Genomic DNA, 25,231 nt, shown 5'->3' on the forward strand with positions numbered 1-25,231 from the left:
TGTGTGCATTCATGGTGATGAAGTAGCATGTAAGCCAGAGCAACAGTGTGGCTCGTGGATGTGTTGTTGGAAGAAAATGGAGCTCTATGGCAAAGAAGAAGATACACTCATCAGCCATAAGATTGTGAGCACTGACAGGTGAAGTGAATAACACTGATTATCTGGTTACCATGGCTCCTCTCAGTGAGTGGGATATATCGGGCAGCAAGTAAACATTTTGTCCTCAAAGTTGATGTGTTACAAGCAGGAAAAATGGGCAGCGTGAGGATCTGAGCCACTTTGACAAGGGCCACATTGTGATGGCTAGACGACTGGGTCAGAGCATCTCCAAACCTGCAGCTCTTGTGGGGTGACCAGGTGGTCACAATGTTATGACTGATCAGTCTATTATCAGGCTTTGATACACTGACTGACTGGCCTGCTCACACTGTCTCTTGTTTTTCTCTACGGTCCACAGTGGACTGTTGGGACGGTCAGGACGGCGAGCCCATTGTTCATCACGGCTACACGCTCACCTCCAAGATCCTCTTCAAAGACGTCATCGAGACCATTAACAAGTACGCCTTCGCCAAGAATGAGTAAGTTCACCCCCCCCACACACCACACCCCCCCCCACACACACACACACACACACACACACACACACACACACATTGTCACTGTTATTTTCTCACTATTTATTTTATCCACTGGCTCACACATTCAGTCAGTCAGAATGCTCCAACAGACCACTTTAATGCTTCGTCATCTTTCTACTGAAGGCAGCTAACATACCATAAAGCATATGTGTGTACAGCTTTAATAAGCATGTGGAAAAAAGCCTCAGCAGTACATGGACGTGTATGCTGTTGTTCCACGTTAGTGTTGAAATACACAGGCTGCTGGGTTGTAAGACCATTGAGAAAAATGGGGGAAATGAGGCTTGGAATACAATTGCAGGGTTGGATGGGTTTAATACGTTGGAAAGCTCCTCCACTGCATGTCACGATGCACTAAGGCTTTTCCTTAATATGTTGATATATGTTGATGTTCAGGTAATGGCATGTGAGGTGATGATGATGATGATGAAAATAATATTTATCATAGAATAAATGCACATAACCAGAGACGGGGCTGATGTTATGGTATATTTAGGGGCAGCGTGCATTTCTAAGGACTGACATTTCACAGGTTTAAGTGTTACTGTTACACAGCGAGATTTCCTGTCTCATTAGTGTGCAGTTAGTCTTTTATATTTGGGCTTCACGCTTTCCTTTTTTAATTAATAGTTTTACACTTTTGCCCTTATTTTAAGAGACAGCAGAGATATGGAGAAGAAAAGCAGAGAGGTCATATGATAATATATGGAGTCTTAAAGGCACCGTGAAATAGAAAATACATTTAACAAATAATCTAATTGTGTTAACTGTTCATTTATCTCCTGTCACATGCTTTGCCCTTATCTTGAACTCAGAAGCAGTTGCATAAATGTATCCAATGAAGTGTGATTTAGTGTGACCAACTGACCCCACCCATCATATAAAACTGCACTTCACAGTTACTAGTTAGAATAGAAGAGAATAGTTAGAACTATTTTGGCAGGAGGTGTGTCTTTTGTTGTTTAAAGTAGTTAAATTCCTGTTCCACAGTGAAACTTGTGATACAACAATCACGACCAACTGGTGAGACAGACCGCCATTTTGGTCTTATATCTGATACAGAGATATAGGAGATCCCCACTCCTCTTGTAGGGTAACCTCCTTCAGTGCTGTTCCTTGCCATTCTTTCACTGAAGAAATACTCTCTGGTTCTGATGCTAGCAGCATCTACACTAACCTCTTTAGCAGCCACTATTAATGTTGTTTTCGAGCAGTCACTTCTTACAAACACATAGCATTAAACCATGGCCGTAGCTCAGGCTGTAGCTGCCAGTGGCTCCTCAAAGGACGCTGATTGGTCAGGTACGGTACTCTGTGGTTGGACACAAGTGCATAGCATAACCTGATTTCGTGACCTTGTGTGTCCGTCTGCCTTTCAAGGTTACAGGCTGCAGACTTACAATATGCACTCACCTGGCTGTGATTTGCATTTTTATATAAAGTTTCCGCCTGTAGCGCTACTGGGCTCCTTTTAAGTGTCTGACGGTGAGCGGCTGCAACACCAGCTCCCATTGCAAACTAGAAGGGCACTCTAGTTGCAGACCAATAGTCAAGTCTGTATTAAAATTGACCCAATGTTAACACAAATTTTAAAATAATTTGTGTATGTGCTCCACAATTTAATGGGCTATTTCTAAACCTATAGTACACCCTTCCACCAAGTTGAATGAAAATCAGGGCCAGTAGTTTTTCCATCATCGTGACAAACATGGCACCAAAAACACCTCCTTGGTGGAGGTGATGAATAGTAGTCTACCACGGCCCATAACACACTGCTCCAAAATCATTGTAGATCTGGTAAAGGCGGTACATCCTCATCAAACCACTCAGTGAGCCCTCGCGTCCTGTATGAAAGCTGCATTTATGTTTCTTGACTCATTTATTTATGTTTTTCCTTAAATTTGTAATCATCTGTATTTACATACCATACACGGATAATATCCCTACAGACCAACATAAAACCTCAAATCTTACTCACACCTGCTCAGATACAGAGAGAGAACACACAGACACACACAGAAATGAGAGCATACACACAGACACCCTCCTCCTCACAGAATCTGCATCAGAAGGTGATAATCCCATCGACATGCACACAGTCTGGAGGAAGCAGAGAGAATCTATTTTTAGATCCTGTCTCTTCAAGTAAAATGAAGGAGAAACACGTGCTCTGTGTGCATATTCCCCCTCGCTGTGTGTTTTTGAAAACAATTGTGAATGGCATATTCCACAGATAATTGGCCAAAAAGGAGCAGGGTGAAAGGCTGCATTCAACATCAAAGCGCAATCAGATTTTCCAGGACGCTGAATAAAAACCGGCTCCGCAGAGGGCTGACGGGGACAAAATTGGGACGGAAGCATCCATCTGACTTAAATCATTGCAGCCAATATGTTGTGAATGAGGAGCCAGCGCTTAAAAGGTCCTCCTTTTTAAGACTTCACAGCTCCTTCACCCCTATCAGAAAATGCTGATTAAAATTTGATGTTCATCCAGACATGCACATTTATATTTTCATCTACAGATAAAAGAGCATTTTTTACAAGATACCAAAACCAACATATGACATATATAAGACCGGTCCTCTGCAAGAAGACAGGACACCTAAATAAGTGTGCAAGTTGTTTATTCAGTGTAGTTTTAAGTGGCTCTAAACCAAAGACTTCTAGAAACCACAAGATGGATTACTGAACCATACTGACATTCAAATCTGCGAGTATAAAAGCTTTAAAGAGCGGTGCACCGTAAATTTAACTGAACAGTTTTTTTTTCTTGCTGTGTCAATACTGCTTATGTGTATTCTGGCAGCCAATGTGCAGTATAATGTATAAATAAATCTACTGTTAGTCCAGATTGAAATGTTTTACGTGTTAATGTGCTAAACACCCGGGGCCATATTCAAAAAACGGCCTAAAGCCAAAAAGCTCCTAACTGGTTAGAACAACTCCTAACAGGACTAAGAGTCTATAGTCACGCTAGCGTCTCTGTGAGGCTGTACTTGAGTTAAATTCTAACATCACCATGCTAACATGCGCCTTGCCTGCAAAGAAGATTAGATTAGGCGGCAGCAGCCTTCAGAGAATATACAAGTCACAGAAATGTTTGCATCCTGTTGGATCACCTTTAGGCTGTCTGTAGTTTTCACTCCACGTTCTGATATATAAGCAAAGTTCATTATTATCAACAGATAAAACCTTCATTGCACAACATGGGCATGGAACAGCTACAGTCTAGAGATAAATATTAAATTCACCCGGAAAATCTGCAAAATGTGGTGTGTGTTGTCAAAAGCAGCTGGCTCTAAATACTGCGGGTCCCTCGATATCGTAAGGTTATCGTTGAACACGTATGCATGGTGTCACAGAAAGTCGGACACAAATCTAACCGGCATGCATTGTGCGGCAAGTGATTCAACAGTACAACAGGGATCCGATTTTCATCTGGTTCATCTCGAATTAGCAACATATATGTTGTAAAATTCTATTTAAAATGCAATTTAAAATGTCCATGTTAGAGTTCATTATTAAAGCCAGGAAATGTAAATTGGGTATCTTTTTGAAGAATGTAATTTATTTTATAATGTACAGTGTATGTTGTCTTTATCATGGTCGAATCAACAAAAGTCAGAATCTTTAATGATGATTTTTATACCTAAACTCTGCTGCAAGGATGCACAGATACCGACCTCTCAGCCCTCCGACTCTGCTGTGTGATCATCTCTCAGGTACCCAGTCATCTTGTCCATAGAGAACCACTGCAGCGTTCCTCAGCAAAAGAAGATGGCTCAGTACCTGATCGAGATCCTGGGGGACAAACTGGACCTGTCCAACATCAAAGCTGATGAGTCTGGACGGCTGCCGTCGCCAGAAATACTCAAAGGCAAGATCCTTGTCAAGGTAAAGTCAGAGTTTGGATGTTTAAAAAGTGAGTGATTCTCGGTGGTGAGAGGAGTCGGTCCTCGGGCGATTATCTGAGCTCACGGTTTTAATATCTGGAATTTGAATCTCACAGAGAGCAGACTTCAAAGGCAGGAGATAGTGGGCTGATCGAAGTGACGTGATCAGAAAGTGTTTGAATATAACATGTTTGGGAGAAGAGGATGAAAAACAAAAGTGAGTGTAGGAAGAAATAAAAAGCTTAAGTTGTTTCAGCAGTAACTGCAGAATGAAGGCCAGCTCATTACCTGCTAGTGCTGGTCTGTGTTATTGTAAAAAAAACTAGTCCAGCTGACCACAGATAATTGGTTTAATGTGTTGATGGCTGCGGGTCAGAAGCAGTTCTGGGTATTCGGCTTCACTTCACAGCTGAGAGGAGCTCTGAGTTAATAAAAATGCTTCTACACCCTCTGTTGATACCATAAGCTTACAGGAAGCAGGCGATTGCTCAGGTCACCCTGGGTTTTGCTTTTTAGGCCCCATATAAGCCCTTTCTACAGCTACATAGAAGACTTTCATTGTGTTCCCCCCTCTACTAAAACCAAAGCTTGCAACTTCAGTTGTTTTGTAGTGGTCATAAACAGCCCATCATCACATTTACTTTAACCAAATGCACCTTTAAATTTAGGTAAAAGTCAAATGTCATCATTGTGAAAGCTCAACTGTGATGTAAACCATCTGTTCAGGTTGGCACTATTTGTAATACAAACCATTAAAGTTAGTTTCACACATGGCTTTAACCAATAGAGGCAGGGGAACAAGCTGATAAGCAGCAGCAGCCCTCTGTTAACAGGGGAGAGAACAGTATTGAGGTTAATGAGGCTTTATTGACACCAGATGCTTTCACTAAAGAGGAGGCATCTTGCCAATACCTGGCATGCTGAGGACTGCTCCGCCAGCTGTTACACCAGCACTATTACCTACGTGGACAGTCAACAGAGTGTTAGTAATGGCAGTATGTAAGCACTGTGAGCAACACTGACATGGCTTTCCCTCCGCCCTGTAACACTTGTGCTGTGGGTCACTGTGGGTAGCAGTGTGGGACAGTGTCAGCCACAGTGCTGCTGCAGGCCTCCTGCTCCGTGACACTGCAATCGAAGATGATTGCTAACCACGGGACAAACTATCCTACATATTAATGAAAAATCTTTGGCTCAGGCAGTGAGAGTGGGCCCAATCTGTTACCAAAATATCGACGGCTGAACCCATACATCCCTCACTCCTCATATCTCCTTTTAATAGAAAGTACAACAGGTACTGTAAATTCACCTATTGCTTTATCAGCCAGTAAATCCACTGCAGGGCTTTGCCACTCAGGAGGGATTGTTAGCCAAAGATAATGTCAAAAGAACCATAGAAAGAAGGGGATTATAGGCTGGGTAACAAGGGTACATGATGGCCCATGTAAAGTCATTTTTCATGGCCCACAAATATATTTTAAATGAATGTTGCAGCTGTTTGTTCTTATGACTTGCTCTTCTCTCCACCAGGGGAAGAAACTGCCTCCCAACATCGATGAGAATGCAGAGGAGGGAGACGTGTCTGACGAGGACAGCGCTGATGAAATGGAGGACGACTGCAAGCTGATGAATGGAGATGTATGTACTGTTTGGCCTTTTCCTTCACCTCACCACGTTTATCCCCTCTACCAGAGGCAGGCTTTGTGTCCTTGTGTCCAGCCGACCAAATGTGAACTGTGCATGTATTTCCTGTTCCTAAAGGTTTGTGGTTCAACTGTGGAGAGTGTGAGTGTTCTCTTCTCCTGCCTCGCCTTTGTTCCTCATGTTGATCTCTTATACTGCTACCTCTGCTGTTTGCTCTCTTTCTTTCTGTGTGGCTATTTCTCATCTACTACTCTTTTCTCTTCCTGTTTGTCCCTTCTTCTTCTCTTCAACTGTTGCTTGCTTCTTTCAAAGTGGAAGGTACTGTATAAAAAGCTCATTCTCAACCACACTTCAGAAATCTCACCCAGTCATGTGTCATAACTTACTCATCCTGCCTGTGAAAGTTCAAAGTGATGGGCCAAACACACTTTGCAGTGTTGAATGTTTGAGATGCTCCATCAAATGTGCTGTGTGTAAGTTTCCTTTATGAACCAAACATCTACATCTACCTATCTACGATAGGTGTCTTGTAGCTATTAAAACTAGTGGAGACAATGTCATTCATAAGCATTAAACGAACAATATTCATCAAAACATAAGCTGATAGTGTTTAGATGGCAGGTGTTAGCTTTAGCAGCCTCTTTGACTTTTACTTAATAACATTTTATTGACCATTGCCATTATCGATTCTGCTTATTGGTCCGATTCTTCAGTTATTGTCCTACTTTTATTCAAAACCAAAGCAACAAGCATCTTAAGTATTTATTATGAGCCCAAAAATGAGAATTAAACAGTAAATTGTGTGCAATCTGATCAAATTAAAGCCTTAGTATTTGCTCAGGTTGAAGGTAATATTTATCCATTCTATAATAAATATGTAGTCCTCCTGCATCCCATCCATCATCTCAGACAGACAACACTGACTGGACCACATTTTTCATTCATAAAAGCTTCATATTGGCCCTATATATTCAGTCTGACTCTGTGGAGCATGTTGCTGTGGTCTGGTTAGACTGGTGTGGTTTATGGATACACTCTGCCACCGTATGGCTGAACTGAGCATGTGCATATTGTAAACACTGAGCAGTGATGTCTCAGTGGCATCATTCATTTATTCCACTTCATCTTTATAAAGGATCTCCCACTGCCATTCTTTGTTAGGCTCTCACATGTGGAAATACTTAAATTTCTAAAGGTCCATCCCTCAACCAGTGGGAGGTTCTGCATTATCTAACATGATTGCATTGCTTCATTTTTGCTCATGGAATGTAAGCTCTCATGGGATCCTGTGTGATGTGTTCTGCTCAGACCAGGGTAAGGTTTATTATCCAAGGTTTCTTTACAGGGGGAGCTCAGATGAAGCTTCGCTTAGATTATAAAAACATATATTCTCGCCTACATTGAGTGGTGGCATGCACCATGCAAATAGTTTATTTTATTTTTTATTTGTCCAGGTTTTGAGATTTCTGCCTCCACTATGTACAGTTCTCTTCACAAACAGTGTTCCTGTTATTTTCATTGGAAATACTTTTTAGAAAATGAATATTTTGTATTAAAACTGGTGGGACCAGTAGACATAATCTGATTCTCTTTAACACATTATTTGGCAAAAAACACAACATACCATTTGGACACCATAGACAATACACTACCATATACATTATATACTATAATTTATAGTCACACACTTATATCTGGAATGGGTTGCATTACTAAAGCAGCCATTTTTGAAATGGTCTGGGAGGATCTGAATTATGTAACACAATGTATTGCTTCACCTTTGAGCCTCATGAAACTTGGTAGGTTCCTGCATGATGTGCGTTTTCTTTATTTCTTTATCTGGTTAGACCAGGGTAAGATAGATTTTTCCAAGGTGTCTTTTACAGTAGACAAAACACCGGACAAAAACCCAACTTTCTTTGAGGGAAGAACAGAACAGCAATAGACTTAAAGGACCAGTGTGTAGGATTTACTGGCATCTAGCGGTAAGTTGCAGATTTCCCTATCTACAGCCAGGCGGACTTATATTCCATTTCTGACAATAGATCCTCCTAAAATGTTACACACTGGACCTTTTTAAAGCTGCATTAGGTAACTTTTATAAGAAATATTTGCTGAATCTTTCACTATATCCTGACAGTAGAACATGAGACAGATAATCTGTGAAACAATCAGGTTCCTCTGGCTCCTCCTAGTGCTTCTAATGCTGTTGAATGAAAACAACCAATCAGAGCTGAGGTTTATTTGTGGTAGTTGCTTCCCAGGTTGTGAAATACCAATGCTGGGAATGAGGCTCAGCAATCAACTATCTTCAAGCCATCAGCCCAAAAAACTGCAGCTTTAAACATATTTGGACGTAACCGAAGCACAGTAGTTACTTTCTTCTGCAAGAGTTTGATACTGTAGTTTTGATGGCTTTGTTGTTTCGGAAAAGATTGAATAGCTGAGCTACGGCTGCCTCTTCTGAAATTCTGCTTAACTATCACTATCTGTCCATTAATCTGTTCATTCATTTTTTTTCAAGTCCATCACAATGTCCAGATGTCTTCATATTGCTTGTTTTGTTCAACCAACAGGCCAAACCCCAAAGCAGATAGAGAAAGGCATATAGAAATAGTCAAACAAACAGTCCTGTATGTGCAAAGAGAACAGAACTGTAGAAGTCTGAAGCTAGAGGCCTCCTTCCTCCCTCGTCTCTGCTCATATAATGTTCCATATAACTGATTTGAAATTGTACAAACTTGTGATTTTTATTAGCATTATAAGACAGTTTCATAAAATGGCATTTAATATAAATGAATTGTGGAGCAAGCACATAGAACGTGTCACATTTACGACATGGAAATGTGAAAAATGAGCAACAACTCTGACCAGACGGGAACTGCCCAAAGTTCCCCTCTCTCACCTCTTGTATCACGGATGACCATATATCATCATCCTCACGCTCTTGAACTGTTCCCTCCTGCTGCTCCAGACGTCAGCCAACAGGAAGCAGGTGGAGAGCATGGCCAAGAAAAAGCTGGACAGCCTGATGAAGGAGTCCAAGATCCGAGACAGAGAAGACCCAGACAGCTTCACCATTGCAGCACTGCCGCCTGCTGGGAAGCCCACTGACAAAACTGGCTCCAAGGTAAACATAGACGGAGAGCCATTCACTTACCCTGCTACGAACAATAATAATAATAATACACACACACACACACACACACACACACACACACACACACACACCCTTTCCTTTGTCCATAAATCCACTTAAATCTTAAATAATTCCTCATACCTTTAAGTCATGTAATCCAATGATTGTTTGTATCGCAGATTCTATCACAGACGTAACAGTGTCACAAGCTGCTTGTGGTAATATATTGGTGTCGCTGCAAAGTTTATCCAGCAGAGTGCGCTGTGATTTACAATACTGTGACAAGCAGCACAGAGTGAGAGAGAAGAAGCTGCTAAATTATTTAACATGTTAAAGAATGTTTCACTCAAATATTCTTACTTGCTTTACTTTTTTTGTTTGAGGTTCAGTTTGAATACACATTGTGTTTTACAGTTTGATTATATATGAATTATAATGTTATTGGGTATGTTTTGTGATGTCCGAATATCTATAGCAATGCGGATACTGTTTAATACTTATATTGGGCTGTTTGAGGTGTGCAATGCTATAAATGTGAGCTAGGGCACCACTGGGAAGGAGGGTGGAGTTTGTGGTTGTTAACTTTCCCTCAATTCAAATGAGCTCTCCTCCACTCTCTATACTGATTTCTTTCTACGAGCAGACAGTTAGAATGTCATTGTTAAAATGATTCCAAACAGTGCAGTCAAAAAATGAAACACAAGATAATCATTACTTTTTCTTATTTTCAGTTACAAATCTTAAGAATGTTTCCTGTTAAAACATGCTAAGTGTCTCCTCTGCTGGCAGGGTAAAAGCGAGGACGGGACAGACACAGGGGACGAGGCCAATCCCAGCACCAACAAGCGTACAGGCCGCTCCTTCATGGGCAGCTTCTCTAAACGCAAGGTTGGCTATTTTTTTATTTCTCCTCTGCTTTGCTTTCACTTTTTAAAGTCAGTTTTCTGTATTTCCCTCAGTCTCCCAATCTTTCATTTGCTGTAATGAGTACAAAGGTGTTAAAAAACAAAGTATTTATTTTTCCAAGATTTCTCGTTCATTTGGTCAGAAAAGAGCAACCAGACTTCTTGACTGTGGATGTTGTGTTAACCAGTAGATACTGACAATAATTGCAAGGTGCTACTGTGTGTGTGTGTGTGTGTGTGCTCTTTATTCCTCAGAGAAGATGACCAACAGATTAAAATTTTAGCATTCCAAGACAAACACTATCAAAATGAATACATTTTAGGTCAAATTATACAGCTTTTCAAAAGCATCCAGGATACTTTCACTTGTTTAAAGTGGATTTTACCATCGCTGATCATCTCTGGAAGCCTGTTATGCATGAAGAGAACTCTCAGCAATATTCTTTGGTCTCTCACTTAACAATAACGCTTTCCTCTACAGAAAAAGATAAGCAAGCTGAAGAAGACATCAAGCTTTGAAGACACAGACACAGACCAAGAGAGTACAAGTAGCACCTCACGTGCCCCCTTGCACCACAGCAAGTATGCCCCACACACACGCACACACACACACACACACGCACACACACGATTACATTAACTTACACTAATTTACCCTAACCACTGCTTGCCTAACCCTAACCCCTAAACCCTCAAGGGCCAGTGTGTAACATTCAGGAGGATCCATTCAGAAATGTCATGTTGAACTGTTTCTACAGTAGCCCAGAATGGACAAACCAAACACTGGCTGTTGATAGGGCCTTTTGCGTTTTTTTGCATGTTTTGTGGCCACTTTAGTTTACTTGGAAGGCAAGCACTCACACAGATTATTAAATTGCTAGTTTGGGAAAAAATTATATCTATAATTTATATTCACAGAGCCTCCACTCTTTGATAAACAGCCTCATCCTGCATCAGAAAAGTTCAAATAACCTAAGAGCTAATAGATCAAGCGTCAGTTTGATAAAAAAATATCAGGAAAACTCATCTCTGATGAATATTCACAGGAAATAATCTGCTCAGAATTCATCCAAATCTCTCATTTCACACAAACTTCCTGCAGTTATTGTGTTCCCTGTTTGGGTTCATTGGACAGTTTATCTGTTGTTACTGTTATGCATTGAATATAATATGACATATTCATAAAATATGTCACTCGGTCGGAACTCATCAGTTTAAGAAAAAAAGGTTGGGAACCATTATTATTATGTATCGGCTAAATGTGTAAATATGTGTGTACATCTGTATCTTTTTACCTTTGTTGACCTCAGAAAAAAGAAGACCATGAAGTTGTCCAGAGCTTTGTCTGATCTGGTCAAATACACGCGGTCTGTGGGTCTCTATGACATTGAGGCACAAGGTGAGCACTTCCGTTCCCTCTGTACAGTTGTTCGCTTTACTCACCTGATGCTAACTGCATAAAGGGGGCATTGCACTGGGTTTGCTGGTAACTTTACCATCACTGCAAACAGTTACATTCAAAAGGAAACCCAAATTGGAATGATATGCTCATGGTGGTACTGTTGGGTCTCTGTAAATAATGTTATAAGGAGTTCTGTCTAGACCTGCTCTATTTGAAAAGAGTCCTGAGATAACTTCTGTTATGAATTGGCGCTATACAAATAAAATTGAATTGAATTATATTTACACAAAATATTTATCTTGAACCCCGCTTGATAACATTTGAACAGAATGTAGGTTTGAGCCTAATGAAGGAAACAAAGATGCCTTTTTGTTGTTCCTGGCAGCCAACTGCAGCTGGCAGGTGTCGTCGCTCAGTGAGACCAAAGCCCACCAGGTGATGCAGCAGAAAGCTGCGTCCTTCATCCAGTTCAACCAGCGGCAGCTCTCTCGCATCTACCCTTCCTCTTACCGCGTGGACTCCTCCAACTTCAACCCCCAGCCCTTCTGGAGCGCAGGCTGCCAGCTTGGTATGAGCTTGAAGGGACAGTTCACCCCAAAATCAAAAAAGCATGTGTTTCCTCCTCCCTGTAGTGCTATTTTTTCATCTAGATTGTTTTAGTGTGAGTTGCTGAGTTTTGGAGATATCTGCTGTGGAGCTGTCCGTCTTCTCTCCACTATGATCCAGGATGACACTTTAAGTGTGGTGGGGGATGGTGACCGGGGGTTGAGGCGCCATAGTCTTGGTAATTAATGGAAAAACACTGATCTCTCTTTCCAGAAATCATGACCCAGTAGATTATCCACTGACCCTGTTGGGAGCAGTTTCATGTAGGAACTATTTTCTGTCTGCCGAACTACACCCGCCAACCATAGCTGAACGATAGCTATCTCAGTGGTGCTAGGTGAGCGAGCTAATGTTACTCAGCCGAGCAGGACGCCGTTAATGTTAACATGCTGCTGTCATGAGCCTTGTGCATAAGGTGATGCACACTTTCTTCTGCGCAGTAGGAAGGATACATAGGAAGAAAATATTTATGGCCGATATCTCCAAAACTCTAACAAACCAATCTAGATGGATTAATAGCACTACAGATGAGAGGAAAATGCGTATTTTTGATATTTGATAATCAGTAGGTCAACTGAACCACGCTGCTGCCACTTGTATTATTAGTTCTGCCAATTTATCAGGACTTAGGTGAACAGTCATCCACTGCAGTAGCTTTTAGCCAGAAAAACATCCTGCCTGCTGGCAGTAATGAAATTAACTGAACTGCTTTTTTTCAGTCGCACTTAACTACCAGTCCGAGGGCCGGGTGCTCCAGCTCAACAGAGCCAAATTCTACAGCAATGGCAACTGTGGCTACATCCTCAAGCCTGCCTGCATGTGTGAAGGTCAGCACTTACACAGTTCAATAGGAAATATAGAGTTCATTTTTAAGGCATGTATAGTGGTCCTGCTTCTTTTGTTTATGTGTGAGCATTATAATAGCACAGTCATTTGCTAATATATGGAGAGGATATTTGCCTCTTTTTAATAAGATATCAGTGTCAGTGTAATATTGATTTGAACCATATCACTAGTAGGAAACCTATTCTTTGTAGTTGGAAACTATATAGTTTTTAGTTGTACTTTCTTACCCTTGCAGGTGCCTTTAACCCCAACCTGGAGGACCCGCTGCCGGGTCAAATGAAGAAACAGCTGGTGCTGAAGATCATCAGTGGACAACAGCTGCCCAAACCCAAAGACTCTATGCTAGGAGACAGAGGAGAGGTAGGACACATGTACAACTGTCTCTTTTAAAGGGTAACTAACATATATATACCATATGTAACAATATATATACATGCCAGAAAGTAAAGTGTATTGCGAAAAATATTGTAATATATCATGGCTTTATGTATTTCAGTTGACATTATCTTGTAGTGTGTGTTTGTGAACTGATGCTGTTTTACAGATCTCAAATACACTTTTATCTATATTATATAGTATGTTATTAAAGAATAAAGAATCTTTCAGTTTATCCCAGCACCTCTCTACCAAACTGCTTTGTGCATCACTAACTTATTAAATGAAAGCCAGGGAATTTAAAGGGGAACTTTTCACATAAGAAATAAGTCATTGGTGTCTCCGGAGGAAGCTGTGCAGACCTCAAGCCCGGTAGTTTTTAAATGAAAAGAATCTGGGGATGTGGAGTGAGTTTACCAGACCTCTGTAGCCATCTACAATAGCCACTACTAGCATAATAGAGTGCTGCAGTAATAAGGTTTTTTTTCCACCTCCAGTTCCCTCCCCTCGAAGTCGATGGGTTTTTTGAATAGGTTTTTAGAGGTCTGAAATAAGGTCTGTGGTCATGCTTAAGAGATTTTCACATTTTGTTCTACAATGTATAATAGGTATTTAAATACCCCATCTGGGAATTCAGAACTTTTACATGTCTTTAAAAAAGGCGGTTACTAGCTAACAATTAGATAAATGAGACTACAGAGGTTGTCAGTGACATTAAATGGAGACTTATCTACTCACTGGTCTGCCTTTACAGCCCTGTTGTGTTCATACAGCAAACTGTTCTAAGTTGGACTTTTAGTGTTGTTGATGTTGAAGTCATGCAACCTATAGGCTATAAATAAACTACACCACAGTGTAGTACAAAATGATCTTGCTTAACAAAATGTGTAAGTATCATAAACGTTTGTCATAAACAATAATAATAATTTTTGTTGAAATACACAGGGAGATGCTCATTTCTGGGTTTTGCCTACAAAAAACCAGTTTGGTGGCATTATGGTTAATGTAGACCCCAGGTTTTTACGAGGAAGATCAGCCTCACACCTTCATTGAATGGAAATCAGATTATTCCACAGTTTAAAGAAACTGCCAAACCAAGACTTAATGGAATGTGATCATTGAAAGGTCTTGAAACTTTTATGTCAGCGCATGTGATTAGCATTAAGTATGTAGTAATGCTGTGTAATGTATTTTGTCAGATCATTGATCCCTTTGTGGAGGTGGAGATCATCGGCCTCCCAGTGGACTGCTGCAAGGAACAGACCAGAGTGGTGGATGATAACGGTGAGTTGATGGAGAGGTGAACTATTCAGGTTCTTCTCTCTTGCCTGATGCCATAGAAATACCTTGAAGTGATAATGACTTAATAATAATGCAGAGAAAATAAATTATTTCATTCATTTGTGATGTTCATGATGAATAATCAGATTTTACATTATATTAATCTAGAGTTAACAAAAGGGTTCTAATCCAGGTTCCTCATAACACAGTTTGACCTTAATCGAGCTGCAATCAGCAGTCAACATGATTACATTATCCACCCAAAATAAAGCTATTTTTGGAATTGGACTATTTTCAGTGGTTGGAATGTGTTTTATGCTGTACAAGAGTGAATGTTAATGAGGCCGGATATTTCTGGCTGTGATGACTGTGTGCAGACACCAGCAGGAGTTTCAGTAAGAGGGGAGTTTTTTTTTAAAGAGACAGGTTTGTTTCAGTTGCTGCTGTCATAAACTGCCCTCCTCTTCTGCCCAGTGCGTCACTTAAAAACTTTCACAGGAAACGACTGAAACCCAACACTGTCTCTAGTTCTCCTTTATACATCCATGGAACAAAGCCAAAGGCCAGAAAGTGCCAAACAGAGGAATCTAGTGCAGCCTATCAGCCTTGCTTTGCTCTACAAGCTTAAAGTTAGCAGGCGCATTAGCAGTTAGCTCGCCAGCTACAGTAGTTTTTAAACTAGCCCTGCGAGTAGTCCCTACTTCACTGACGTAGTCCAGTCCAGTTTCACAAGGACACACAGATGTTTTTCAGTTTGCTGTGGATGCTCGTGGTCCCCTGCTGTTGTCGGTAAACTGAGCCACACACATTGTCCTGGTGTTTGCACAAGAGGAGCTGTGGTTTGTTGTGGTTTGCCGTTCACAATGTATGTATGTGCTGATGAGCAATGCATGGGTTGAATGTGACTTTCTACTTGTGTGTGTTTGAGCTGTCGGTATGGGTTCTGATCTATAATTGATGAGCTCAGCATGAGGGGACGTGCACAGGCAGCACCTCTCAGTCTGCTCTCTTTCTCACACACACACACACACACACACACACACACACACACACATCCTGAATAATTGATGTTGCTCACTCTGACTCTATCCTGGACCGTCCACTCTCTCTGTCCTCTGTCTCTATCACTCTCCCCTTTCTGTTTATCTGCCTACCTTCTCCTCCCTTCTCTCTATTTTTCACCCTCATTCTCCTGCTGCTCTAATTTTTGTTCCTGTCTTTTCCCATTTTCCTCTGTCCTCCCTCATCCCCCTCCCCTCTGCCCTTGCCTGCGACCCCTCTCGGGACGGTCCCGTAGGGTTCAACCCGATGTGGGAGGAGACTCTGGTATTCACAGTCCACATGCCGGAGCTGGCCCTGGTGCGTTTCCTCGTGTGGGATCATGACCCCATCGGCCAAGACTTCATCGGCCAGCGCACCATCGCCTTCAACAGCATGATGCCAGGTAAGACGTGGTAAAGCACCTGCTTTTAGATGTAACTGATAGGCAACCCCCCCTCACCCCCATCTTCCACAGATTGTTTCTATGGTGACCTCTAAAATCCTTGTTTTTGCATTTTGTTTCCCATCTTCCGGTGATATACTTTCCATAGACATAGAATCTCAATCTGCTGAGTATTACATGACATGTCGCCTTTCTCTAGTTTGAATGATATGATGCAGCTTGATCCTATACATTTATTTTAAATGTGGTCAGTGCACTTGCAGCAGAATAGTTTACCTCCACTTTTGTGCAGAACATCAGGGGATTGCTTTGGACGTTCTTTAGCAGTCATTTCTCTTGGTAAATACGAGAAGTTCGTGTCTGCATCTTCACAACCGAAACAAGGAAGGGAGTCACAAATATAGGTGTGATACAACATTTTGATTTAAATTTTAGGTCTCATTTTAACAAGGTAATTAAAGCCGTTTTTTATCTTTGGAATATTGCCAGTCAGATAGGTGCTGAAATACTCACCCATGCTTTTATTCCCAGTAATTTAGATTAGTGTGATTCTCTTTTTAATGGATTACCTAAAAAGTCCATAAGTAAGCAACAGCTAGTTCACAACACTGCGTCCAGAGTCTGAGCTGGCTGCCTGTATCTTTAAGAATGAATTTAAAAGTTATTTTACTCGTTTATAAAGCTTTATGACCCTGCTCCTCCATACATCAGAGACACTTTCATTTTATCTTCCAGACTGATCACTGAGGTCGTCCACTGCTTCTCTTTTAAATGTTCCTTATGTGGTCCATAAAGGTACTGGTGAGAGTGCCTTCTGTTTTTATGCCCCTAAACTGTGGAACTCACTGCCTCTGGATATTAGAACGGCGAGCTCTCACAGTATTTTTAAAATTAAATTTGAAAAGTTTTTAGGTTTTAATCTTTGGTTTCTGTTTCTTTTTATTGTTATTTTTACAATGTTTTACATTTTCTTGTTTTTGCCTTGCACATTTAGTTCATGGCTGTTGATATTGTTTAAGGCGTTGTTTCAGTTTGCTATGTGAAGCACTGTTCGTATGAAAGGTGCTACATAAATAAAGTTGAGTTAAGTTTCAATTTCAAGTTATTTGAAGTTCTAAAAAAGGGATTTAACGTCATGATTGACAGTTGAGCCCTGCTTGCGATTGAGTCGACTGGACTGAGCACCAACCATGATCACTACAGCACAGACTCTGGCTCCGAATGGCGAATAGCATTGGCATGTCCGGGATATTGACTGTGACTGACTGATGTATCTGTCTCTGTGTCTGTGTGCAGGTTATCGCCATGTGTACTTGGAAGGTATGGAGGAGGCTTCCATCTTTGTTCATGTAGCTGTGAATGACATCACTGGTAAGGTAGGTACTACTGAGGAAGCCTGCTGTTACTTTTGCTGAAATTTTTTCTAAAATTAGAGCTTTTTAAAAAAGCTTTACACATTTACAGCTTTTCAAACCGTTAGTATATCTCCTGGGTTTGAGATTGTGTAAAGTGATGAATGAAAAGTCTGTTGATTAGATTTTTGATACACATAAGCCCTATTCGCACGGGACTAGTATTACCTGGGGACCTCATGTGATTTAGTAATTACCCCACCACGTCTATGTTTCAAAAAACAACCCCAAATCACAGAGATGCCGATTTGCACGGGACTAATATTATCACATGACCTCTGTATTTGGCGAAATATGGTAGGTAATTTGCGGTGGAATTTTTACTTTACAAATTACGGACATGGCAGATTTGCACGGGATTAAGATCAGACGACCTCTGCAATTATTACAAATTACTAGAGGTCCCCAGGTAATACTAGTCCCGTGTGAATAGGGCTATATCCATATTTTTAGTTTCAAAAACTCAGTGATATTGATAGAACATTTTACAGTGTAAATATCGATGTTGCTAAATAACCTTAAACCATATCTTTAGCTTTACAATATATGTGCAATAATCTAAAATGGGATATATGGGCTCGGCCAATTTATCATTATTATATTTGGGCTGTCAACAAATGGTACAGCAAAAAATAACCAGTACTATACAGGTATCCTCAATCAAAGGAAAGCTTGGAAACAACGAGATAAATCTGAATTGTTCGGGAAAGAACGGCTGCAGGGCTTTCTATCGTTGGAGCGGCAGGACAAAGAACTCAACTGTTAAAAAATGTCTAAACACAAGCGGCTGTACAACAACTTTGCCAAAATGGAATATAGTCTAAAATTGGTTTGTGATTTTGAAGTCTGAAAGGATCTGATTAAAGAATATTCACAGCATTCAACGCCAGCTTTCAGTACTTGGCAGTTTGTCTGTGGGCACCTTTCAGTCAGTACCACAAACAATGAGATTTGGTATCCTGCACTAAGAGTGCTTTTTTATGTAAACATTCTTGACAAATCAAAGAAATAAAAGGAGAAATATTAAATTGGTGCGCAGTGTGGGTAAAAAAATGTAGCATACACTACAAAATAACATACACAGTAGAAACAATCCAAGACATAACCCACACATCGTAATAGAGTTCTAATGAAAATATAGGTTTACATCTGATGTGATTCACTCATGGCCAAAAGTATACAAGTATATTTTAGGCTATAGTTTACTTCCAACTTTGTGTCAGTGGATTAGGTTTGTCCCTTTCCTGTTGTAATATGACAGTGTCGCCCTGCACAAAACCAGCTCCATAGAGAAATGGTTTTCCCACTTTGATGTATAAGTAGAACTTCACTGACCTGCACAGACGCCACAACCCGAGCCAACACTTTAGAGATGACCTGGAATGCCGACTGTGAGTCAGAGCTTAGCACCCAACATCCACTGGGTGTCTTGTGTTTTTGGCCATGTAGTCTACAGTATGTTCATATTCAGGTTCAAAACAGGCTTCACTTCTGTTCAGTTTAGCATAAATGTCAGATGAAAATATGCCTCACCAACATGGAAACGGTGCTGTTGCAGATATATAGACTGTCTGCATTATTACATTCGCTTTGATTTTATTTCCTTTCGACCTTTTAGTTTTGATGCACTCAGATGTCTCCAGCCATGGTGTAAATGACTGCTCTGTTGTTCATATTGTCCTCACTTTGAACTTCCTCTTTCTCAGCTGTTGCTGTGTGCATCCTGTTGTGATTTATCTCTTAACCCCCACCCTAGCCATTTTTGCTCTCTTTCATCCTCCACCTCTCTGATTTTCGCTCTCTTCCTGTGTCTGTTTGTGATTTCAGTGGACCCCTCTTTTTCCAAACGCTCCATTTAGAGGCAGGAAATTTTTAGGAATCCTGAAGCTGCCACTCAAAACTCAGGTGTAGTGAGACCCAGTCGGCATCTTGCATGAGCCACACGCTCCACCCTTTGCCACCTAAGTGACCCCCTCCCCCCCTTACACCCCCTTCTTGTCAGCCAACTGCAAGCATTAAAACTTATAAGGCCAACTCATGCCTTACATGAGTTATGAAGGCTTGATGTGCTTCCTCATTGATACCCCCCCTCCCCCTCCAAGTAGATCCAATGTCATCAACCTACACAGTTAAAGAGCTGGATCCAGAACAGAGATGTGAGTCAGGAAATCTGCCAAGCTGCAGTGACTTCTCTCTGGTGTTTTTCCTCTTAACTCAGGACTTTTTTCAGTGTACTGCACTGCAGGTATATCCAATGTCAGGGCCTTTGGGGGCATTTGTTTCTTTTTCATCCCTGCACTTGTTTTTATGCATTTTGTTCACATTGGAAAATACTGTAGAGAGATTTTTTGAATTCTCTAATTGGCAAATGACTGAGCTTCTTTTAAAATGAATCTTCTTTTTCAGCATATCAAAGCAGTGTCTCACAAAAATTTAAGGGAACAGTCCAACATTTTGAAAAACATGCATAACAATAATACTGAGCTCCTCATCTGTCTTTACAAGTGTATTTTCCTAAATGTTGGACTGTTTGATCTCATCTCCCAGTAGCTTAATAATTGTCATATTCAGTTCAGCCTACATTTCCCTTTTTTCACTCAGCCAAAGGCTGCTTCTATTTGTTTTTGTTTAGTTTTTTCTTGTTTGTTTTGGGTTTTTTGTCTGTACTGCTGCTTCCTGTTGATATGTCCAGTAAGCTATTCACCACAGTATTCAACAGTAAGACTACATTTCACACTGTTTTGAACTTTTGATAACAAGTAATGGCAAGGGTTTACGGTAATATATGATGCCTTGGCCCACTAAAGCTCCATTTGGTTTGATATTTCTGTGGACTGGTCCAATCCCATGTTCAAGATTGTCTGTCAAAGTGAGTTCCACCATTTGACAAACAACCATTGCACACTGTCATTGTCTGAATGTCCTCATAGTTGTCATCATTTTTTCCCAGTCTTTGTGAGTTTGACCATTACCATTCAGCACCTAAATTTGCTAACTTTGACAGGTAACTTCAAGCATGTATTTGCCTAACTAATAATTTACCAGCGTGACTACAGCTGCTGTATACTAATGTGTAGGTGCTCAAAATATATAACAGGCTAACACTTTGAATTCAAGTGGAATTCAAAGCCAGTCAGCATGGATTACAGCTGAATGATCCTGTTAAAGACAGAGTGATCATTCACACGTGTTAGTCCTAGAAATTATTTATGTAAATGTTGATATTGATAGGATTTGTTTTTAAGCATGCTCACTATACAACAACTGCCCAAGTATCACTGTAATAATGCAGTGTGGACCAGTGCCACCTGCATTATGGCAAACATGTTTTTTTATATTCTGTGACTTATTCATTTTGATCTGTGTTTGACAATGAGGTTTTGTTGTGTCTTCGTCAGGCCAGAGCAGCCAGCGGCATAAAAGGGCTGTTTCACAGAAACCCAAAGCAGTCTTCCCTGGACAGCCATGCTGCTGCACAGCACAGTCGTAAGCACCCGTTCGGTGCCCACCTCCTGCGCCGCACTGCCAGCGCACCCACCAAAGGCCAGCCCAAAATCAAGAAGGGCTTTCCAGAGATTGCCATTGACACCAAAGACTACAGCTCAGAGGGCGCTAGTGAGGAGCGAGAGTCTGAAGACAAGGCGTCTGCTGCCGCCTCTCATCAGCCTACAACACCACAACACCGCAACAGGGACTCACTGGCATCTCACCAAGCCAAGGGCCCCTGGGACCATCCTGACACCAATGGGGCTTTTCATCCTGACGAGGGTAAAGGTAAGAGCCCACTTTTTGCTCAGCGACGACCTATGAGCGAACCTCTGAAACGGGCCAGTCGGCTCCGTTTTCATGACCCGCTGGACATGAAGCCAGGGGTGTTCGCCCGTGTTGCACTAAACAGCTCAGGCAGGGTGGGGATGTCCTCCAACTGCATGACATGTGTGATCGGCTCCAAAGAGAGCCCAGAGGCTGAAAGAAAGGGTCAGGTTAAGGAAGGGCAGGGATGCAAATCCAAAATGGCAGATGGGGAGAAACCAGAAAGTAACCATACCTCCTCCACCAAGAGACAAGTTCAGCCAGAGTCTGTAGACACGCCCCAGCCCCTCGCTGCCCAGACAGAGTCACAGCAGTCTCCACACCTTCCCAAGTCAGGTGTGGAGGCTCAGTTTCAGTACTCGCCCCAGGCTCTCCGCCCACCTATCCCCTTCCCCAGATCCAAAGCCAGGCAAACTCTGTGTGCCCAGTACATTCGACCTCAGCCTGATGCATCACAGAGGAACACTCGATCCTGCAGCGTTCCCCGAAGGCGCTCCTACAACACTGTAACACCAGCACCAAGCCTCACAGCAGACTGCAGGATCAACCTCCAGTGGCAGCAGGCAACACCCCCTGACTATGGTGCTGTTTGCGGCTCAACGCTCATCCCGGTCCTGCCCCATAGTGCAAGTGACGGTAGCAGCTGTGACAGCTTCGGCAGTCTGAGCAGCTTGGAGTCGCCTCCTCTGCTGCCTCCCTGTTCTGTCCTTGATAGCCGCAAGAGAGCTGTAGGCACCCTGCAGCGCGAGATGAACGCCCTGTTTGCCCAGAAAATGGAAGAGTTGCGCCATAAGTCCCCCATGTTCTTCGCTGGTAAGAAATATCTGAGGCAGCATTAGCAATAACCGGGTAGCTGCTCTGTAGTGGCAGACTGTAGCGGTAGATTGTAAACTCCTTACATGCCAAGACCACAAGCGCTTGGTAGCATTATGCTGTCTGAATCATTGTTGTGCTGTGAACCTGTAAGTAAGAAATACCTCGTCATCCTCTGTGTCCCTAATAGTATGAGGTCAACTCTAAAACCCCATGCAGTTCTTTCTATTATTACCAGTTAGAATTCTCTTTTAGCTTTCTTAGCTTTCACCTAATCCCTATCACTGATTCCTTTTTCAATTAATTGATTGCAATTTTCCTCTCTGTGCCATAAACAAATTCCATACCTGATACTACCCCCATATGTGACAGATGAGAAAAGTGGTAAGTTTTAACCTCAAATGAATGGATCTGGGAAACTAACGTAGTAGTTATTAACTTGACTTAGTTATGTTGATGTGTATTGTCTAAAGCAGTGATTCTTAAACTTTTTTCAAAGATTTAAAATATAAATATTTTTTCAGCCAAGTACCCCTGACCAGCACAAATAATGTTTGGTAGAACGCAAAAGCCTTCATAAAGTGGTACAATACAGCTCTGCACTATCAGTGTGTGTTATTACTACTTACTAAGAAAAACACTTAAATAATTAATTTTAAATGTTTAAAATCCCTCACTAAATCATGACATTGGCATTGAAGTTGCATTTAACTGCAACCTTTTTATAAGTTTACTTAACTGAGGATCTTTCTTGGTGGCAGGGAGGAAACTGCAGTTGACAGAAATTAACAATTGCATAGAAAATGGGAATACAGAATATAACTTTTTAACCAACTTGCATTACATTTTTTTTACTGAACTTGTGTTATGCATAACTCCTAAAATAATTATACTATTATTTTATGAGTTATGCGTAACTGATATTTTTCAAATAAACACAAGAGTCAAGTGCACCTGCAGTACCGTAGGGTTATGCATAACCACATTTGAGAAACACTCTTCTAAAGCAACACAAAAGTCACAGCAGACCCTTATATACAAAAAGAGAAATTTAATATATTATATATATATATATTACATTTAAGGAAGAAAAAACAAGAAATAGGATTGGCTGTTTCTATTGATTGTAATTTATTATGATCCTAGTTTGATTAATCCTTAAGACAAAATCCTCTCAAATTGGGGGTCTGTGGTCTAATGTGCATCTATTGTGGGGGTTCTTGACATGACAAAGTTTGGGAACCCCTGTCTTAGTTCATAGTAACATTACAGTTCAAACTTATGAAAGCTGATAGTGGTTAGGATATACATGGCATTATTGGGCTGCATTATACTAAAATTGTGTCTCCTTTATGTACAGTATATAGAGAAGCAATATAGAGAAGCAAAATGAATACCTTTCATTTTAATGCGGTACAATCCACCATCACAAACAGCCATGAACAACCTAAAGTACAGTGATATCTGTAAGTGTAGAGTTGTATTCAATTCAAGTTGTGAAACACACACAGCATTTCGAGTACATGACCTACAATTGGCTGAACACTGGAAGTCATAAGGCACTGACATCTTTGCTGCTTTCAGGTGAAAAAAACCCTCTTCCTCCTTCACATGATATATTTCAAGGGAGTCCAGTTCCTGCCGAACAGCAGCTGTTTATCATGTGATGGCCATCAGTTTTTATGCTTTCAAAATGAATGGTGTGGGGAAAACCAAGTATGTTTAGGGAGTTAAACCTAAAATATTTCTGGCCTTGTTACAATAGCTGATGTGCGCTGACGTGTTCAGTCATATGATGCTGGCAGATACTGTATTAGTAAGTAAGTCATATGATAAACCTCTCTTAGCAGCTTTACATCTCGTCTTAAATGCTATGATGTTTGTTTATTGATTAGCGATACCTTCTCTTGTTAAGATGCTTTCTCTGTCCTGTGATCTCTTTCCTTGCCTCCATTCGCCTTCTTCTCTCCAGTTTTGCTAAACTCCCTTTTTCCTCTGTTCCTTTTGCACGCCTTCTCTGTTCCTAGTGCAGAATTGAGGGGATGACCAGAGCCAGGTAAACCGTTGAATGCATGAATACCACCTGTGCACCTTCACCTTCACTTTACCCATCAGTCTCTCTGTCACATCATCCTCCTTCTCTCACATCTATGAAGTTGGCAGGGTTTTAAATCCATATTCTTCCCCAATTTTACATATTGATGAACCTGCACTAACTCTAAATGACATTAGTGGAGGTAATGAGAGCACCATGTGAGCTTTGTCTGTTCACATCACTGGAAAAGGGTACAGGTCCAGACAGGGACATTCACTGTGGGCAAGGGGAAAATGTAATTCATGAAACATTTCACTGTGTTACAGCCTGTTTTGAGTCTTAAATGGAAATGATAGTAAAGGGAAAGGGAAGCTAATTACAACCTAAGTATTATTTTCATAGTTTTTACCATAATTTCAATCATTGATAATAATACTAATACTAAAATTGTACTCCATGTTAGTTGCTGAGATCTGGGAACATAGTGACATAATTAAATATAAGCCTAGAGAAACACCTGTTTTAAACAAAAAGGTTTTAAACAAAAAGGTTTTAAACTGCTTTTTTTTTTTTTTTTTTAAAGGAAACCAAGGCCAATGGCAACTCCCAAAATGTGCACTTATTTGGGTTTTAGCTGTCAAATAATGTAGTTTGGATAACCTAGGTAACCTGGGGGATGGTTTAAAAACCTGTACATTTGTCTGACTGTGTGGCCATTTTACTTATTGTTAGCAATGTTGCTGTGTTTTCAGATCTCAGCAAGTTTTCAGATCTTGAGTTACTCATTAACTTAATGAGTATAATGTTTTTTTAACCGAACAAATGATGGTCAAACTTCATAAAACTTGTTCATAAAGTTTTTTATTTATTCTGGAAGTCTCAGTAAGACCAACAACCCTTTTACAAGAGGGGTCAGATTACATACATGACAACAAGACAATGCAGTCACACAAAGCTGCAAAATGAGATTTAAAGGTGGAGGATG

General features: G+C 40.9%; 1 protein-coding gene across 9 annotated transcripts in view; it reads left to right on the forward strand.

Annotated features, from left to right (window-relative positions):
- Positions 1-25,231, forward strand: part of plch2a (phospholipase C, eta 2a) — a 192,532-nt gene that overhangs the window by 163,579 nt on the left and 3,722 nt on the right. For 6 of the 9 annotated variants that reach the window (XM_051426364.1, XM_051426365.1, XM_051426369.1 and 3 more), the window contains 14 exons: positions 458-578; positions 4,361-4,532; positions 6,062-6,169; positions 9,150-9,305; positions 10,104-10,202; positions 10,701-10,801; positions 11,530-11,618; positions 12,007-12,189; positions 12,947-13,054; positions 13,309-13,433; positions 14,648-14,732; positions 16,027-16,173; positions 17,470-17,549; positions 20,984-21,359. In XM_051426364.1, the coding sequence (XP_051282324.1) occupies positions 458-578; positions 4,361-4,532; positions 6,062-6,169; positions 9,150-9,305; positions 10,104-10,202; positions 10,701-10,801; positions 11,530-11,618; positions 12,007-12,189; positions 12,947-13,054; positions 13,309-13,433; positions 14,648-14,732; positions 16,027-16,173; positions 17,470-17,549; positions 20,984-21,359 (1,950 nt within the window). Of the gene's footprint in view, positions 1-457; positions 579-4,360; positions 4,533-6,061; positions 6,170-9,149; positions 9,306-10,103; positions 10,203-10,700; positions 10,802-11,529; positions 11,619-12,006; positions 12,190-12,946; positions 13,055-13,308; positions 13,434-14,647; positions 14,733-16,026; positions 16,174-17,469; positions 17,550-20,983; positions 21,360-24,238; positions 24,268-25,231 lie in introns of those variants that run through there. The other 3 variants (XM_051426371.1, XM_051426370.1, XM_051426372.1) reach the window with 3 other exon arrangements.

Source organism: Dicentrarchus labrax, unplaced genomic scaffold, assembly GCF_905237075.1.
Source record: "Dicentrarchus labrax unplaced genomic scaffold, dlabrax2021, whole genome shotgun sequence".
NCBI lineage: Eukaryota > Metazoa > Chordata > Actinopteri > Moronidae > Dicentrarchus > Dicentrarchus labrax.